The sequence below is a fragment of the Dasypus novemcinctus genome, chromosome 4 (assembly GCF_030445035.2).
Source record: "Dasypus novemcinctus isolate mDasNov1 chromosome 4, mDasNov1.1.hap2, whole genome shotgun sequence".
In the NCBI taxonomy this organism is placed as follows: domain Eukaryota; kingdom Metazoa; phylum Chordata; class Mammalia; order Cingulata; family Dasypodidae; genus Dasypus; species Dasypus novemcinctus.
The window spans coordinates 19414647-19433447 of NC_080676.1; the positions used below are offsets into that span (position 1 = coordinate 19414647).

Consider the following 18801-nt stretch of genomic DNA (forward strand, 5'->3'; position numbering starts at 1 on the left):
AAAAGCGAAGAGACTATTTGTCAAGGTTCTCTAGGGAAACAGGACTAACAGGAGATATCTGTAAACAGTAAGAGATTTTATAAAATCGCCTCATGTGACCATGGCAATGCATAAGTCCAAAATCTGCAGGACAGTCTGCAAACCAGGAGCTCCGATGAAGATCCTTGATGAGTCCCAGGAGATACTGGCTGTCTGAAGTAAAGATCAGAATTCCCCTTCTGAATGCTGAAATCACTTCCCCTTTTAAGGCCTTCAACTGATTGGATGAGACATCTCTCGTTGCTGACAGCAATCTTCTTAGTTAATTGTAGTTGTAACCAGTCATCTATGCAATCAACTCAGTGATGATTAAAGTCCATGAAATGCCCCTGTTTTACAATTAGCCCAGTGCTTGCTTGACCAAACAACTGGGCACCATTACCTGGCTGAGTTGACACATTAGACTAACCATCACAGAGCCTGAAGAACCTGAGGGACACCACCAAGCATACCAATATATTCAATGTGGGAGTCCCAGAAGAAGAAAGAGAAAGAGGGGTAGAGAGAATATTCAAAGAATAATGGCTGAAACTTCCCAAATCTAATGAAACATATGAATAAACACACTCAAAACACTCAACAACTCCAAACAAGATAAACCCAAATAAACCTATGCTGTGGCATATTGTAATCAAACTGTTGAATGCCAAAGATAATTCTGAAAGCCACAAGAATAAGCAACATGTCATGTACAGAGGGAGGACACTGCAATAAGATTAAGTGCCAATTTTTCATGGGCAGATTTTTCATCAGAAATCATGGAGGCAAGAAGAGAGTGAAACAGCATATTTAAAGTGCTGAAAGCAAAAAGTTTCCAGGCAAGAATTCCATATGTGGCAAAACTACCTTTCAAAAATGAGGGAGAGGTGAAGGCATTCCCAGATAAACAAAAACTGAGGGAGTTTATCACCACTAGACAGGCCCTGAAGAGATGCTATAGAGAGTTCTGAAAGTTGAAAGAAAAGGACAATTGACAATAGATCAAAGCTGCATGAAGAAATAGATCTCCAGTGAGAATAACAACATGGGTAATATAAATGCCAGTACTATTTGAATTCTTGGTTTGCAATTCCACTTTTCACTTCCTACAGGGTCTAAAATGCAATGATAAATCAGTGGTTTTGGACAGATATAGGGAGGCATGGATCAGTGACAAGAACTACAGAAAGTTGGAGGGGACAGAAAGAGGGGTATACTATTGAAGTTGTTGGTATCAAAAGAAACAAAATTACTATAGATTTAGAAATGTTAAATTTAAGCCCCATGTTAATTTCAAAGAAAATATTGGCAAATATGTAAGTAAGCTCATAGAGACAGGGGTGGGGGCAAGGGGAATGGGAAGTTAATGCATAATGGGTATAGGTTTTCTGTTAGGAGAGATGGGAAATTTTTAGTCATGGAAGGTAGTGAGGGTACCACAATATTGTGAATTTGATCAATCCCATTGAATGGTATGCTTGGGGGTGGCTGAAATGGGAAAGCTTATGTTGTATGTATGTTCCCACCATTAAAAAAAAAAAAGAAAGAGCAACTAAAGAGACAATGATGATTAAATATAATGCATGATTTTGGATGGGATAGCAAGGGAGGAGAAAAGGCCCAGAGGGACTTTATTGGGCTATATAAAGAAATTGGGATATAGACTGTAAACTTTATATCAGTGTTATAGTTCTTGAATTTGATAACTGCATTTAAGTGGTTACATAAGTGAATATCCTTGTTCTTAGGAAATGCACATGGGAGTATTAAGTGTTCAAGGAGGATGATGTATACAATCTATACTCAAGTGTTTAGAAAATGGATGAATTGCTAGATAGATAAGTAGACAGACAGACAGAGAATGATATGCCAAATGTGGCAACATGTGGAAATAGGTGGATCTGGATATTGGGACTGGGATGGTAGGAGTATGCTGGAGTTCTCTGTAGGGGATTTGTATTATTTTTGTAACTTTCCTGTAAGTTTGAAAGCATTTCAAAATAAAATGTTAAGAAAGAAAAAAAGATATAGGATTCACCCTTTCACTTTCACCATACTCAATAAGGCAAGTATCCACCCAAGAAAATTCATGTAATAGTTATGGGCAGGCAGAAATTCTTACAAAAACTTAGTAAAAAGATAGTGAGAAGGAGAGAATAGTTACATTTTATATGATAACTGTGTTTTATTTCTTTTGTGCCTTATTTCTTTTAAGATTACTCTAATTTGCCTATAGATTGTGCATATGGGTGTGTGGCCTAATTTATATGTTTTGAAATTAAATGCATAACAAACAACCAAAATAGTGAATGTCCAAGTCACCTTAATAGCTAACCAACAATATGATTTTAGAGAGATTAGTTAAGGAGTTTCTTAAAATATGAATAAACATATATTTATATCTCTAAAGATAATTATCTATTATTTAAATATACATATATAATAACTGACTCTGGAACAAGCAGTAAAAAGGGAGAATTACAAAATATATGTTAATCTTTAGATAAAATTCAAAAGTGCAAAGAAGAAAAGATCATTAATTATTAATAAAGCCAGGTACACAAGTCTCAAGAAAATTAAAGCCAACAGATTCTGTTCATTTATTTTGGTACCCAGGCCCCTTTTACCAAAGAATAATAAATGGCAAATGACTTCCCAGGCCAAAATAAAGAGCCCATTTAAAAATATTGTTCCTTGCACATAGTTCTCTTTGCACTATTTTAACTCTACATCACCACCATTTTATAAACATTGTTTTATGGGCAAACCATTTTAAGTTCTAATGACAACACAAATTGGGGGCACATCTTCCCATTGGTTGTACAGACAAGGAGCAGGTAGATGCTAATTAATAGCAACTTGCTAGCTCACCTTATCCACATAAGAGAAAACATCTACCTCTCTATATGATACCTCGCTCATATATTCTGAAAAAAATCATTGTCAAATATAAAGTGTCTTTCTTTTCAACAAAAACAAATATACAGATCTACATCATGAAAGTAATTCTACTTTGTCTTCAAATAACAAATGTGAGCTACAGGTAAATACCTCTAACAATAAAATATGGAAAGGTAAAGAGAAACAGACAAAAAGAAGTTAATGCAAGTTTTAAACACTGTCGTGCTTTTTCACAAGTTCTGCTTTTTAATATTTTGCCATTTGGGACTTGCAGCATCAACGAAGCAGAAATTTGCCCTAATTATCTCACAGTGGACAAAAAGAGGAAATAAGGTTTGTTTTTGTTGAACGAAGAGACTTTCAATGGATTTGTCTTGATTAACTTCTCTACTTGTACTATAGTCATCCTGTAGAGTTATATTTGGAGTCCAGGACACTACATTTAAAAAAACTTTTTTTTTTTTACCATACTTTTTTAAACATACTTTTCACGATGGTCCAGCTTAGAAAATATTGCCATTTTTCAGAAACACATTTTCACGTATAAAATATCACAATTAAACATGTTTATACATGTTTTGTATTAAAAAATATATTCAAAATGTAAATTTGATATTATGCTTCTCCTAGGTTTGGGTGCTTATACTTTAACAGTGTCTTTTGAAAGCTAAAATGTTTATCCATTTTCAATAGATTTTAGACATTGCCAATATAGTACACATTTCTCCATCTTGTCTCATGGACATCTATGCAGTGGTTCCACACTTAACCGATTTCTAACCATGAAACAGCTTCTCACCACATTCTGAGGAGGTCAGAAGGGATTAACTTAGGCTAGGTCGTGGAAAGAGGCAGGGAGGGGAGCGGAGGTGGCTCAAGTGGTTGACTGTCTGCTTACCACACGGGAGATGTGGGTTCTATATCCAGAGCCTCCTACAAAACCAAACCAAAAAACAAGCTCCAAACAAACGAAAAAACCAACTCGGGAGAGCCTATGTGGCGCAGTGGTTGAGTGCAGGCTTCCTGCATAAGAGGTCCTGGGCTCAATCCCCTGTCCCCCTACCACAAAAAAAAAAAAAAAAAAAAAAGAGAGAGAGAGAGAGAAAGAGACAGAGAAACCAGAAGGGTGTGCCTAGGGAGGTATTCTAAAAGGGACAACCTTCCAGATTGTCGCTTCTCAGCTCATGAAGTGTACGTACCCGGCTCCCTACACCTTGAATTAGGAGCCACTAAAGCAGAGGAGCAGGAGACACAGGGAATCTTCCCTGGCAGTGGCAGGTCTGAGCCTTCAAGGAAGCCAGTGAAGCTGGCGGTGCGGTTCAGTGCCCTCATCCAGCGCTAAGGGGTGGTAGTGCTATTTCTGGTATGTGGTTCTGGACGATTTCCGGGGCATGCTTTTGGTGCTGTTTCTGGTTACGTTATCTCTGAGCCTGATATCTTCAGTCTTGCTGTCAATGCTGTGAACTACTCAGTAGGCTTTCAAGGTGTGTATTTTCTGTTTAGATTATACAGGGTTTGTTTCTGCTGCTTGCAACTAAGAATCGTGACACTGAGTAGGAAAAGGCCCAGAACACTAAGGAGCACCTTGCCTTGAGGGTAGAGAGGAAGGACAGATGCCACAGTAAGAGAAGGAATCCAATGCCTGAAGAGCATCGAAAGCCTTGCTGTGAAGCGATTTTCATACTTTGCTTTTCAAGGCCTTTATCATCTCATTCATTCAACACATATTTATGGAGAGCCTACTATGTGTCAGGCACTATTCTAGGTACTGGGTCCTAACAGTGAACAAAACTCAAGCTATGGTTTCCAGATTAGAATGGAGGAGGCAAATCCAAGTGTGATAGCACCTCCACAAGTCTGGCAATAACTTAGGCTTTTGCCGTGCGCCTCACGCCATGGTTTATAGGCACGGGTGAACTTCAACAGCATAGCAGCAATGAATGGGAAGGGTTGCCTACGGTGTTAACAGAACTTGGAGATAACAAGGCAAAGAAAATATTTCCTGTGGCTTATATGGTAGTTCTTTTCCAAAGAGTAAAATGTTAAGGTACTATTCTTTCCCTTCTACCTTTACGTCAACCCCCTATTTTTTTCCAAATGCGTTTCCATGACAGTAAAAGGAGAAAATAAAATATGCAGGGAAACTGGAAAATGTACTATTTCAAAAATGCATTAAGGGTAGAAGACCTCATTATCCATCTGCCTTTCCCTCTTTTCATACACATAAAGCTTGTAACTCCCACAAAAACACAAATACAAAAAAAGAAACCAAATATTTTGATTTATCTCATGGCACATAATATCTATTTATCTATTTGTCCTTTGTTAAAAAGAAAAATCACCCACTTGCCATTTTTGAATTTTGCAAAGGTTTTTGGTCCACATAATGATATTTCTAAGTTGTACCAAAATAAATAGACTCTAGCTTTCCTAGATTCTCAGAAGGTAGGTCTAGCTTGCATAAAGTAACATAGTGATCAGTTAAATAGGAAAAGTACTGCTTATATTTGTATACATCTAACTACGCAATGAAACGAATAACATGATCTAGAGAGCAACTGTTGGTTACCTGAGATCTTAGATCAAACAGTACAGAGCTGGTATGACTGCATTCTTTGAGGCACGGGAAATTTTCAAGCAGAATTTTTGGTGTTTAAGCTAATTTTTTACTATCATACATACAGTAAAATCATGGGGGTTTGGAATTGGCTGATTTTATCACCTGTTCTAAACAGGAACAAAGTTAAGATGGAAACCAAAACGTAGGGCTTTTGCAAGCCCTATATATTTTGAAAATAATATTTTTTCAAGATATTTACCTTCCAAAAACAATTCTCTAAATTTGATTCTCATGGATGTGACAATTAAGATCAGTAAGGTTTCCATGAAACTTGAGGGTTTTTAATTAAACCCTGTGTATTGGTGAGTTCTGTGATTTATAATTATATTCTGCCTCGGCTCTCTTGAGTAAATTTACCTCTACTTTCTATGCTTGCTATTAGCAGCTTAGAACACCAGGAAAAGGTTGAAGTTCTGCAAAGGCAGCTTGCATCACTGTGATAGATGATGTTTTATCAGAATTGTGAATTTTTTTTGTAAACAAAACTATGAATATAGATGGTCTCCAGATAAGGGAATCAGGGGCTGGAGTGAGAAGGAGAAATTTTACTGTATATCCTTTTGTACCTTTTGATTGAGCACCATGTGAATATATTACCTAAACTGAATAAAATTAAAATTTCTAAAAAATAAAAATAAAGCCAGTCCTTAGTTAAATAAAAGTATCCTATTCATACTCTCAACATATTTTATCTACATCCCTGAACAATCATGATTCAATCAGATTTCTCCAGCCAGCTCACATATTGGTATTGAATTATACCACTATCTCTAAGCAAGCAAACAGCAAAAATATCTTGAACATCATTACTGGCACTGGAAAACGTCAGGAACTTTTAGAGGATAGATCTTCCGCAGTACAAAAAAAAAGTAGTATGTAAATATATTTAAAGATAGAAAGAGAAGACATCTAAGAAACTACATGGAATTTGGTGTACTTAAAAAAGTATTATATTATACTAAAATTTTCTGAATAGCTAACAGAAGAAGAAAAGTGGAAGAAATCAGAGTTGTTTTATTTCCTTTTTTGGCTAACATTTTTCACAATTACAAAATACATGAATAAATGACCATAGAACATTAAAATCACACATATAAGTGTGGTCTTTTGGTGGCATAAATGGGATCATTCGATCCTTATTATTCTGTGATTTGTCTTTATTACTTAACAATAAATATTGGAGAGTATTCCTGTTAAGCGTCAACTTCCCACTTAATTAATCAGTAAAATTTATTAGAAGAAAAAGAGTTAGCTTTGGCTACTGTAGAAAACATTTTAAAATGCTGACTATGAGAAAATTAGTGCCTCATTTAGTGGAGAATATGTCCTTTACTACACTCATTGAGGCTGGGGTCATGTCTTCATATGAGGTAAAGAAATAGTATATACTGACTAGTATTTCTAACCTTGGGCAGCTCTTCTTCAACTCTTTAGGCTACCTGTCCCTTTAAGAAACTCTTGAAAGTTGTGGATACTCTACCCAGAAAATCTCCAAGCACATAATTTTGCATATTTTGTGATTTTAGGGTTCTGTAAGTTTCTCAAGTACAGCCATGGATCTGAAGTTAAGCACCTCTGGTTCGAGATACTCTATAATGGGAGAAGGCTCCATGCACTGTTCATGAACGGCTACTCTAGCTTGATTTGGGTGTAGAAACTAGCCTTTCATTTTTTATTCTTAATGAGAATTGCTTCCCTATTCTCTCTGCACTGCCTCTAATCATTGTAGACCCATTGCACTGACCTAATCCTCTTCCTCCCACATGAATATTCCAGATCTACCTCTTGGCTTTGTTCCAGTATTGGCTAGTAGTGTGTTCTGTGATGACTGGATGGGGCGAGCAGCAGGGGAGCTAGTGGAGAGAAGGAGGAGGGGAAAATGAAGGGGAATTCCACCCAGTCTCCACTCCTTACTTCCTTCCCCTTATAGCACACAAATCATGTTAAAACCAAATGTACAAATGGAGAGGAAAAGGGAAGAAGGGAAAACCTTGTTCTAGGTTATGAAATTGTGTTGGGTCAATTAGCTACAACTTAGGTTGAATGTACAAGTTAGGCAAACTACATAGACAAATGATCTTCTGATTACCATACCTGAACAAAGCATTTGAGAGTTGAACAGAAAGATATTCCGATATCAGCAAGGCTCCAACTGTCCTTTAGAGCTGCTCCAGCATACATTAGCTCCAGATACCGCCTGCCTTGTTTGTCCTCAGAGAGAGGAATGTGGAAATAATCCTTAAAAAAATCAATAGCACATTATGTAGAAACATTTCTGCATTACTAAACCAGCAATGTAATGCCTTTTTTTTCTAAATCTTTCTTTTTTTAAAATTTTGTTGAAGTATATTATTCATACATGAACACATATAAACAATAAGTGTGTAGAAAAAGTTGTGAACCCACAAAACAATCATGCATAAACACCATAGGTGTCTCATACGTCAATCCACACCAACACTTTGCACTGTTGTGAGACATTTGCTACAAATTACGAAAGAATATCATCAAAATATTTCTGCAAACTATAGTCTGTATCTTACATTTGATGTATTTTCCCCCAACCCAACCTATTATTATTTTTTAAATGTATTTTCATTACAGAAGTTGTAAACTTACAGAATAAACATGCACATGTGTAGAATTCCCATTCAACACCCCTTCATCAAGACACCACACTGTGGTGGTAGAACATTTGTTACAGATTATGAGATAATATCATCAAATTATTACCATCAACCATGGTGTCCAAAGTGTACATTTAACGCCTTGAGAATCATTGTTTGAGAAGGGGGAAGACGTATTAGACAGGGTTCTTAATTTGGCGTCTATAGACCTCGCAAATGTCTAAGAATGGAATTGAGATGGGCAAAAAATTGCATTTTATTTTTATTAACTATAAAGGAAATTGAGATTTTCCTTCAGTTATGCAAATAGGCAAAAGATGACCAAAGTAACAGTAGTTTTCTATGCCTGCGACTTTGTCACCAATGGAAGTCACAGATATTTTATATCACACTACAGTTTTTGCAGATATCCCAAAATATTTATACTGATCACTACTTCAAATTTACAAGTTATTAGATCTACTCCTAGAATGTGTAAGTTAATATGTTAATAAATTATGGATAAAGGGAAAAAAAAGCTGAAAAGAGAAGTATAAAGAAAGAAATATTTAGAATAATTTCATTAATGAACATGAATGCCAAATTTCTAAATACAGTATTAGCAAAAATAACTTTAGCAAGGTTCAAAGTTGGTAAATCTGGGTATATGGGTATGTGGAATTCTCTGTAGTATTTTTGTATTATGTTTGCCAATTTTCCATAAGTTTGTAATTATTTGAAAATGAAAGTAAAAATAAGTTTTAAAAATATCCTAATAAAGAACCCTCTCCCTTGTCATTATATCACAAGTTATTTTTAATATATTTATTTTTATCCTGGTAACATATACAACATAACATTTCCCACTTTAATCACCTAGCATACACTTCAGTGACATTAATTACACTCACATGTTGTGTTACCATCATCAACATCCATTGCCAAAATTTTTCCATTACCCCAAACTGACCCCATTTAACACTGACTCCCCATTTTCCCTCCCCCACACCCCTGGTAGCCAGTAATCTACTTTCTGTCTCTATGAATTTGCATTATTCTAATTATTTCATATAAGTTGAAATTATATAGTATCTTTCCTTTTATGTCTAGCTTATTTCACTCAGCACGATGTCTTCAAAGTTCATCCATATTGTAGCATGTATCAGTACTTCATTCCTTTTTATGACTGAATAATATTCCATTATATATATATAACATTTTATTTATTCATTTATCTGTTGAAGAACACTTGGATTGCTTCCACCTTTGGCTATTGTGAATAATGCTCCTATGAACATTGGTATACAAATGTCCTTGCTCTCAATTCTTTTGGCTATATAACTAGAAGTGGAATTGCCAGGGCATATGAAAAGCTTAACTTTTTAAGGAATTGCCAAACTGTTTTCCACAGTGGCTGCACCATTTACCTTCCCATCAATTAAGTACAGATGTTCCATTTCTATGTGTCCATGTCAACACTTGTTATTTTCTGGTTTTATTTTTTTTTAATATTAGCCATTCTAGTGGGTGTGAAGTGGTATCTTATTGTGGTTTCAATAAACATTATGTAATGGCTAATGATATTAAGCATCTTTTCACATGCTTATAGGTTATTTGTACATCCTCTTTAGAGAAATGTCTATTCATGTCTTTGCCCATTTTTAAATTGGGTTGTTTGTCTTTTTGTCATTGAGTTGTGTTTTTTAATATTTGAAAATTGCATTTCAATATAACAGGCTTCCTTTTCATACTATGTATTTTATTTTTTTCATTTAAAGACATTCTGAGAAGGTAACCATAGGTTGCACTAGACTGCCAAAAGTATCTGTGATACGTAAAAGAGAAGCACCCTTATGTTAGAAGACACAGATTTCAGAGATAATAGTAATCTATAGAATATCATGTAACTATAGTTCAAAGAATGGTCCTTAGGCAAAGGAGAATGACCATCTCCAAGTTAAATTTCCATTTTATTATCAGGGTCCAAATATTTGGATTATTCCTCCCATTTTAGAGTGAATACTGATCAGGAATTTATAAGGAAAGTCCTGTACTCACCTTGTTTCTTGTTTTGGCCCTGTGATCTAGGGAAGACCAACCTCTGTGACCTTCAGTTTTCTCTGGATGCAAAATGAAACAGTGGTCCAGAAACTCTCTCAAGTTCCTTCTAGCCTCCAAATCCTTGGGTTCTTAAAAGTTGCTTGCTCAACAAATAAGTTATCTATCTGACAACAGCGTGCTCACTTACATAGCTTGGAATTAGTGTTATATTTATGTCCTTTAACAAAGAATTGCAGTTATACTGTCCGGCAGATGCACAAGCCACAAGTTCCCTAAAGCGAAGTGAAACTTTTTTTTCCCTGAGGATTTACTGACTCAGTTTGTCCTCTAGTCCAACACCTCCATAGTTACCACCTTCATATCAAGCTTTATAAAATCAGATAATTATATTTTAAAAGCTTTAGCTCCCCATTTGCTGAAAATATGCCCAATAGTACGTCTACCTCATGATCATTTTAAACTGTGCTGCACAGTGAAAATTAATATACATCCTATCAGCTCAGGAACAAAATACATACCTTTATCATGAGCTTCACAGCCTCCACAGTTTCGTTGGCTGAAACATCAAATGGTTCGAAAGATCCTTCAAAGGCTATGAAAATCCTCATTGTGCAATTGCCTTCTCAATACAAATCTTTCAAAGACCTAGCTGGAGAGTGGCAGAAATTCCAATTCACAATTAAGGACAAAAATGACAATCAGAGGTAGCTGTCACTGTGTAACCTCAAAGTTGAAGTGAGAACGCGAAGAGACAAGTCCCACAGTTCGGCAATACCAAGCAACAGAGCAGCTATATTGTAGAAAAACGTTTCTTTGCTGAAGGCAGCAGTCAACAGCCACCTTGTTCCTATATTACGGAAGCCAGCAAACTTAATACTGGCTGAGGCAAGTGTGAACAAGCTTCAAATGTGTAATACAAGAATGTCACATAGAAATTACACTTTTGTGATGTGACCACCAATGATGCACTCTTGAATCCATATTCACTCAAATACTGCTGATTGATGGGCCTTTCAAAATAGACATTTGATTGAGATGCTCTGGCACAGGTGAAGCAAAACAGTTGATTTTATTGAATGTGATAATCCCAAAAATTCTCTGTAAATAACTCTGAGCTCAAGCCCTCTGGTTTCCATAACGACTTTGTGTACTGGCTCCTGGCGGTATTTCTAATCCTCCCACGGGGTCCGGAACAATACCCACTTGCACCAGGGAGATGAGTGTGTAGGCAAATGACTCTGTGGCTTTCTCTTCCCGTCTCTATATAATGGAATCTGCTGAGTAGCAACGCAATATAGTTGGTATTTCTTTTAGTCCTTGCCTTTATATTATTTAGAACAATTTACCATTGTTATTTCCTTCAACCTCCCTTAGTGTTGGTGGAAACTATTTAAAATCCCACTCAAGGGAAGCGGATTTGACTCAATGGATAGAGCATCCGCCTACCACATGGGAGGTCTAGGGTTCAAACCCAGGGCCCCCTGACCTGTGTGGTGAGCTGGCCCACATGCATTGCTGATGTGCTCAAGGAGTACCATGCCATACAGGGGTGTCCGCCATGTAGGGAAGCCCCATGCGCAAGGAGTGTGACCCATAAGGAGAGCCGCCCCATGCAAAAAAACTGCAACCTGCCCAGGAGTGGCGCTAATGCAGCAAGATGATGCAATGAAACGAGACACAGATTCTGGGTGCCACTGACAAGAATACAAGCAGACACAGAAGAACATACAGTGAATGGACACAGAGAGCAGACAACTGTGTGTGTGTGTGGGGGGGGGGGAATGGAGAAGGGGAAAGAAATAAATAAAAAATAAATCTTAAAAAATAAATAAAATAAAATCCCACTCAATAAGTGAGCGAAGATACCAAGCACCATTACTCAAGTTTATAAAGAAAGCGCTTTACTGGAACTTAATTCTACGACTCTCTGAAATCCCTGTTTCATATACCTATTTAATGCTATTATGTCTGATTGGGTTTTCATATGTGAATTTTGTGTTCCTTCTGAAATTCCTACTGACTTGGGAGAGGTTCCTCATCTTACATTTCTTTTTATTCTAAATAGCAGTTACACACTGTGAGTCACATGATAGGTGCTTTAGTAAATATTAGCCTGTTAATTGATTCCCTTCTCATTTCCAACCGAAGTTCCAACTATAACAAATTTGAGGAACTGAAAAAACATAAAAAGGGTAAAGGATTTTTAATGCAAAACTTACCTCTTTTTGCTTTATTTTCTTCAAATGCATTGCAACATAATGCTATCTTTCTATGGTGTCAGCATTTTGGTAGAAAGTATATTAATGTAGGATGTGCTTGGTGATGTTTTGGTCCCTTGCTCAGCATCCCCCAGCTGCTGTGAATTATTGATTACTAAGGACACAAAACTGTACCTCCTTCTCCAAAGATTTGCCCTCAGTTGATGGGAGATGACTTGCAAAGGAAATTAGGCACCCCCTTTCCAATGAATGACTGCTAAGGGGCTACAAAAGTTGGTTCTCATCTCAAGGTTGATAACTCTAAAGAGGATCTCTGAAGGTCAGGGCATGGCTGGACTTTACCTGAGACTACATCCTTGCTTGCTTCTTTCCTCTTCTTAGTCTATTTTTTTTTTTAATGCATTTTTAAATTTTTTAAAAAAGATTCTTAGATCACATAAATGTTACATCAAAAATAAAGGGGGTTCCCATATGCCCTGAGCCCTACACCTCCCACATTTTCCCACATTAATATCTTCATTAGTGTGGTACATTCATTAAAATTGATGAACACATTTTGGAGCATTGCCTCTAAGCATGGATTATAGTTTACATTGTACTGTGCATTGTAGTTTACACTCTCTCCTGTACAATATAATGACCTATATTTGTTGTTACAATGTCATTCAGGACAATTCCCAAGTCCCAAAAATGCCCTCATATTATACCTGTTTTTCCCTCTCCCTCCCCTCAGAACCTCCAGTGGCCCTGCCTCCAAATTAGTGATGTAAGTTCTTATTTTGCTAGAATCACAATAAGTCTATAGTAGAATACCAGTAACTCTATTTTGGGCCATAGTTCATTCCCCAATCCTGAGATTCTGGAATGGTGATGCCCACTCCATGTCTAATTGAGAGGGGGCTTCGTTCCCATAGGGCAGATGGATGGGACTCTCTTGCTTGCAGTTGTAGACTCAGTCCCTTGGGATGGTGGTCGTCCATCATCATCTCCTTGTTAGTTGTCCTGGGTGAGTCCAATGTACTGGAGAGTAGGTGTTGCAACTCCATTGAGATTCAGGGCCCAACTCTTACATGCACAGCCCAAAGATTTAACTCTCTTGGTTCTTAACTCTTTCTCTTACTGGTTTCTCCTGAAGAGCACTCCCTCAATACTTGATGTGAATCTGAAGCCCTGTCTAAGGCTCTGCTTCTAGGAAGTCCAACTTAAGAGAGAGACTAAAGAAATTCATAAGCCTTAAGAAATCACAACCAAGTGATGATAGCTGCTTTAACTACATATTTCTTTTTTTTTTTTATATACATATTTTTAAAAGATTTATTTATTTATTTATTTCTCTCCCCTTCCCCTCCCCATCCTGGTTGTCTGTTCTCTGTGTCTATTTGCTGCATCTTCTTTGTCCGCTTCTGTTGTTGTCAGAGGCACGGAAATCTGTGTTTCTTTTTGCTGCGTCATCTTGTTGTGTCATTTCTCCATGTGGGCGGCGCCATTCTTGGGCAGGTGGCACTTTCTTTGGCGCTGGGCGGCTCTCCTTACGGGGCACACTCCTTGCGCGTGGGGCTCCCCTACGTGGGGGACACCCCTGCGTGGCACAGCACTCCTTGTACGCATCAGCACTGCGCATTGGCCAGCTCCACATGGGTCAAGGAGGCCTGGGGTTTGAACCGCGGACCTCCCATGTGGTAGACGGATGCCCTAACCACTGGGCCAAGTCCGCCGCCTAACTACATATTTCTTTATGCATTTATATTTTTGTCCACTGTGGTAGTTTTGCCATTTGGAATGAATGCCCAGCTCACAAAGGTCCACTTTAAGTAGTTGCTCCCAAACCACATCCCTGTTGCATCCAACCCGAAGGGTATCCAGCATGAAAGGCAAGAGAGAAGGGATCAGGGTATCTGCAAGTCAATGCCTACAGACAAGTTTATTTCTATTCAGCTACCTATTTTATAGAGCAAGTCTGCATGCTAAAAACTCATACAGATTTGTTGTTGTTATCTTATCGTTAGAAACAGCTATCGGCCATTTCTCTTTCAACTATTCAAAGTGACTTTTTTCTTTCTGCTAAACTGGCCTGTTGACCAAAGGAGTCTCAACAAAGAACATTCTTTCTTGTTCTGTTTCCTAGGTTACATCACGTCTTATTTTCTCCAGCCAACAAGTCATTACTTCCTTCACATCCCCACCCAGCAGTTATGTTTGTACTGTTACCCTACTCTCACTGTCAAATTGACTGGACCAGAATTGAGTTGCCAGAATCCTTTCTTTTTGGATTGAAGAAAAATATGTCTTTGTGGCTAGTACTGTGACATCGACTTAGGAACCATGGGTGAACTGTCTTCTTCCCTCCATGTGACTGAGTAGCAAAGCAAATTGATTGAGAAGAAAGAAGGAAGAAGACATATTAAGAGGAGCAGAGGCAAGAGAGGAAGTGAGAGCTCTCCCCTGGTTTCTGACAGAATTCCTGTTTCAGTACTGTCCTTGAATTTTATGATACACCCTGTCTCTATTTAATAAATTCCCTCCATTTTCTTTATACATGGTTGAGCTGGTTTCCATTATTTAACATTCAAAAGAGGGGAGCAGATGTAGCTCAGTGGTTGAGCACCTGCTTTCCATATACAAGGTCCTGGGTTCAATCCCTGGTACCTCCTGAAAAAAAAAATTCAAAAGAGTTCAGACTCATACCCTTCAAGATTGAGATTCATTTGAAGCAAAATAAGGATACCCATTATCAGTACAATTGTTGTTTATTGCTGTTCTCAAGGTACTAGTCAAAACGTTTGGACAAGAGAAATAAAAATTGGAAAAGAATAAAACTGTCCCTATTATAGAAAATTTATTATAGTTATAAACCTGGAAAAAACATGACATGCAAAATTTTAAAACTTCTCAAATAATAAAATGATTCAATTACATGGCTGTGTTTGAAAATAATATGCAGAAAATAAACAACTAAAAAATAAAAAAAACAGAACCAAAAATAATTTTAAAATAATACACAGAAAAACTAATAGCTTCCAAAAAATAAATAACTACCATATGAAAGAATGAAAGAGAAGACTCCATTTATAAAAGAAAAATACATATAATGTATTAGGAGTAAACTAATGTATGTAGGGACTGTATGAAATAAATGTAAAAACACAACCAAAGAACATAAAAAAAGATGTTAGCAAGTAGACAGGCAGAATTTAACCTTGGAAAGAAGGTTCAAAATCATCAAAGTCATCAATTTTCCTAAATTTTTCTATAAATTAAAATGTTCCCAATAAAAATACCAACATGATTTTTTTTTAAACTAGAAGACTAGTTCTAAAATTCACAAAGAAAGATAAACAAGCAAGAATATACATAGAAAAACTCTGGGAAAAAATAATGAGGGGCACTCACCTATCAGATATAAAAGGCCACAATAATTAAAGCAGGGTGACACTGGCACAAGAAAAGTCAGAAATATCAATAATAATAATAATAATAAGAGAACAAAGCAGTGACCTCAAACACATACAAGAATTTGATAATGATAAAAGGGGCATCTCACATCAGTGGGGCTGGGGTATCTATTATTCCATGGGTATTTAGTATTTAATAAATAGTGTTGGATTAATCAAGTAGTCACTTGAAAAAACTAAAAATGGAGAAATACTTTTTACCTTACATAGAAGACATTCAGAATGGATCAATGATTTAAATGTGAATAATAGAACCATAAAAATATGAATCTGCTAATATTGACCTGGACCCAGAATTGTCCCAAATGATAGAGTGTGCAAAGAGAAGTACAAATAGATGGTATGGAAGTGGAGGCACATTTGATTTGAAATCAAGATACATTGTTTATTCTTTCACTTATTCACTCAATGCATACTTACTGAGCCCTGACTATCTGCCAGGCAATATTCGGTGCTGGATTATTGCAGTGAACAATCTCCATAGCTTTTGGTCTAGTGTCTCTAAGAGTGTGCGTAGTGGGTGGGGGCAGGAAGGTTAAGCACGGTAGCGGGCAGGGTAGAGACAAAGACAATAGTTAAGTCAGAAAGTAAATAAATAAGCTCTATGTAAAGAGAATGAACAGATAGTAGATAGCAGGGATAAGCATGGAAAAAGTAAATAAGACAAAGTAAATGTAGAGAAATAGGAAAAGAGAGTTTTTGCCGGGAATAATGGGAAAATAAGCAAATAGGAAGATGACACGTGCCAAGGAAGAAATAGAATGAAATAAAAATAATTCTGCAAGAAGATCTGGAAAAAGGGTAAAAAAGAAACAACTAAGGTCATATAATATTTTAGTCCTCTAATTTCTCATATATTCCAAAGTTGGAAATGAGTTACTTGAATTTTATTTCAGTGCTTATGTCATGGCATTTTCCCTGTTATAGTTTAAACTTTTACTTTGGGTCTTTAAAAGACTCTGAAGTAACTACATTTAAACTGATTTTAAAATATTTGTGATATACGAAGGAATGGCATATGTGGTATATGATATACCCAGAACAATAACAGAATTCTATGTCACATGGTAAATAGTACTGTAAAAGACCTATGAACGATTGTCATTCCTTTAAAACACTAGTTACCTTAGAAGTGTTTGCTTTGGTATGAAAAATATTCAATGCTAAAATGTTGAGACAGAATTGATAGTATCTGTTTTTAATTTATAATTATGCTTTAATTGTTGTAATTTAAAAATTTTATCATTGAATCTCCTCTTTCCATCTGAGAAAGCATGAACTAAGGCAGTTCTCAGATAATGTACATATGAATCATGTAGGGATCTTCTTAATATGTGGATCTGACTCAGTTGGTTTAGGAAGGGTTCTAAGATTCTGCAAATCTTAAAGGCTCCCAGGGCCATACTTTGAACAGCAAGGAACTAGAAGCTATGTGGAGGTTTTTAAAAATGTAATTGTAAAGAAAAGAATTTGACTCACCTGCCTCACTATTTAAACCAAAGAGGACTTGGACTTGGCCCAGTGGTTAGGGCGTCCGCCTACCACATGGGAGGTCTGTGGTTCAAACCCCGGGCCTCCTTGACCCGTGTGCAGCTGGCCCATGCACAGTGCTGATGTGCGCAAGGAGTGCCGTGCCACGCAGGGCTGTCCCCCATGTAGGGGAGCCCCATGCGCAAGGAGTGTGCCCCATAAGGAGAGACGCCCAGTGTGAAAGAAAGTGCAGCCTGCCCAGGAATGGTGCCGCACACATGGAGAGCTGACACAACAAGATGATGCAACAAAAAGAAACACAGATTTCTGGTGCCTCTGATAAGGATAGAAGCGGTCACAGAAGAACATGCAGCAAATAGACACAGAGAACAGACAACTGGGCTGGAAGGAAGGGGTGAGAAATAAATCAAATGAATACATCTTTTAAAAAAGTAAATAAATAAACCAAAGACAAGCAGGTGAAGATTGTTCCTTAAAATTCCACTAAAAATAGTCACAAAACAGTGATTTCAATCTCACATTCCTTTATGTTCTTGAAAACGATCAAAGTAAGATATAAATAAAACAATCTATTGAAATATAATTAATTGGGGGAATGGATGTTGCTCAGTGGTTGAGTGTCTGCCTCCTGTGTACTTAAATCCTGGGTTCAATCTTCAGCACTGACCTTCCCCCTCCCCCCCAAGAAATAAATACAACTAATGGATATCACAAGCATTTTTCCATTTGTAGATGAACAAAAGTATAGTGAGCTACTTTCAATCTAACATTCATTAATTTAAAATAGTCACATTTATCTATTAAAAAAGCAAACTAGTAAATAAAAAGACAAATTTCTTTTTACCAAAATCTTTGCCCAAAAGTTTAAGGAGAGGTCTCTTCTTTGGACATGACTAGGTGTGATGTAGCCTCGGCTGAGTTGCTCTTGCTAAATGGAAAAGGCTTTCCTAGTATGTAGTTCGTAATACCAGGTAGAACCCTATGTTGCAATAAGTCAGCTTTTTTGAGAATAAAACCAAGTTTACAAAAGAATGTAGAATTGTTAATTCTTTTTTTTTTAAATTTATTTCTCTCCTCTTCACCTCCTCCCCCTCCTAGTCTGCTCTCCGTGACCATTCGCTGTGTGTTCTTCTGTGTCTGCTTACATTCTTGTCAGCAGCACCGGAAATCTGTGTCTCTTTTTTGTTGTGTTATCTTGCTGCACCAGCTCTCCACGTGTGCGGTGCCACTCCTGGGCAGGCTGTGCTTTTTTGCACTGGGCTGCTCTCCTTGAGGGGTGCACTCCTTGCGCGTGGGGCTCCCCTACACAGGGGACACACCGGCGTGGCACTGCACTCCTTGCACACATCAGCCCTATGCATTGGCTAGCTCAACATACTGGTCAGGAGGCCCTGGGTTTGAACCCTGGACCTCCCATATGGTAGGCAGACATT

General features: G+C 37.2%; 1 protein-coding gene across 3 annotated transcripts in view; it reads right to left on the reverse strand.

The window, feature by feature from the left end:
• Positions 1–18801, reverse strand: part of ANKUB1 (ankyrin repeat and ubiquitin domain containing 1) — a 62470-nt gene that overhangs the window by 31691 nt on the left and 11978 nt on the right. The window contains exons 3-4 of one of the 3 annotated variants that reach the window (XM_071214563.1): positions 10725–10855; positions 7634–7777 (exon numbers count right to left, since the gene is read on the reverse strand). In XM_071214563.1, coding sequence (XP_071070664.1) covers positions 7634–7777; positions 10725–10814 — 234 coding nt within the window. In that variant the 5' untranslated portion in view covers positions 10815–10855. Of the gene's footprint in view, positions 1–7633; positions 7778–10724; positions 10886–18801 lie in introns of those variants that run through there. The other 2 variants (XM_071214564.1, XM_004472883.3) reach the window with 2 other exon arrangements.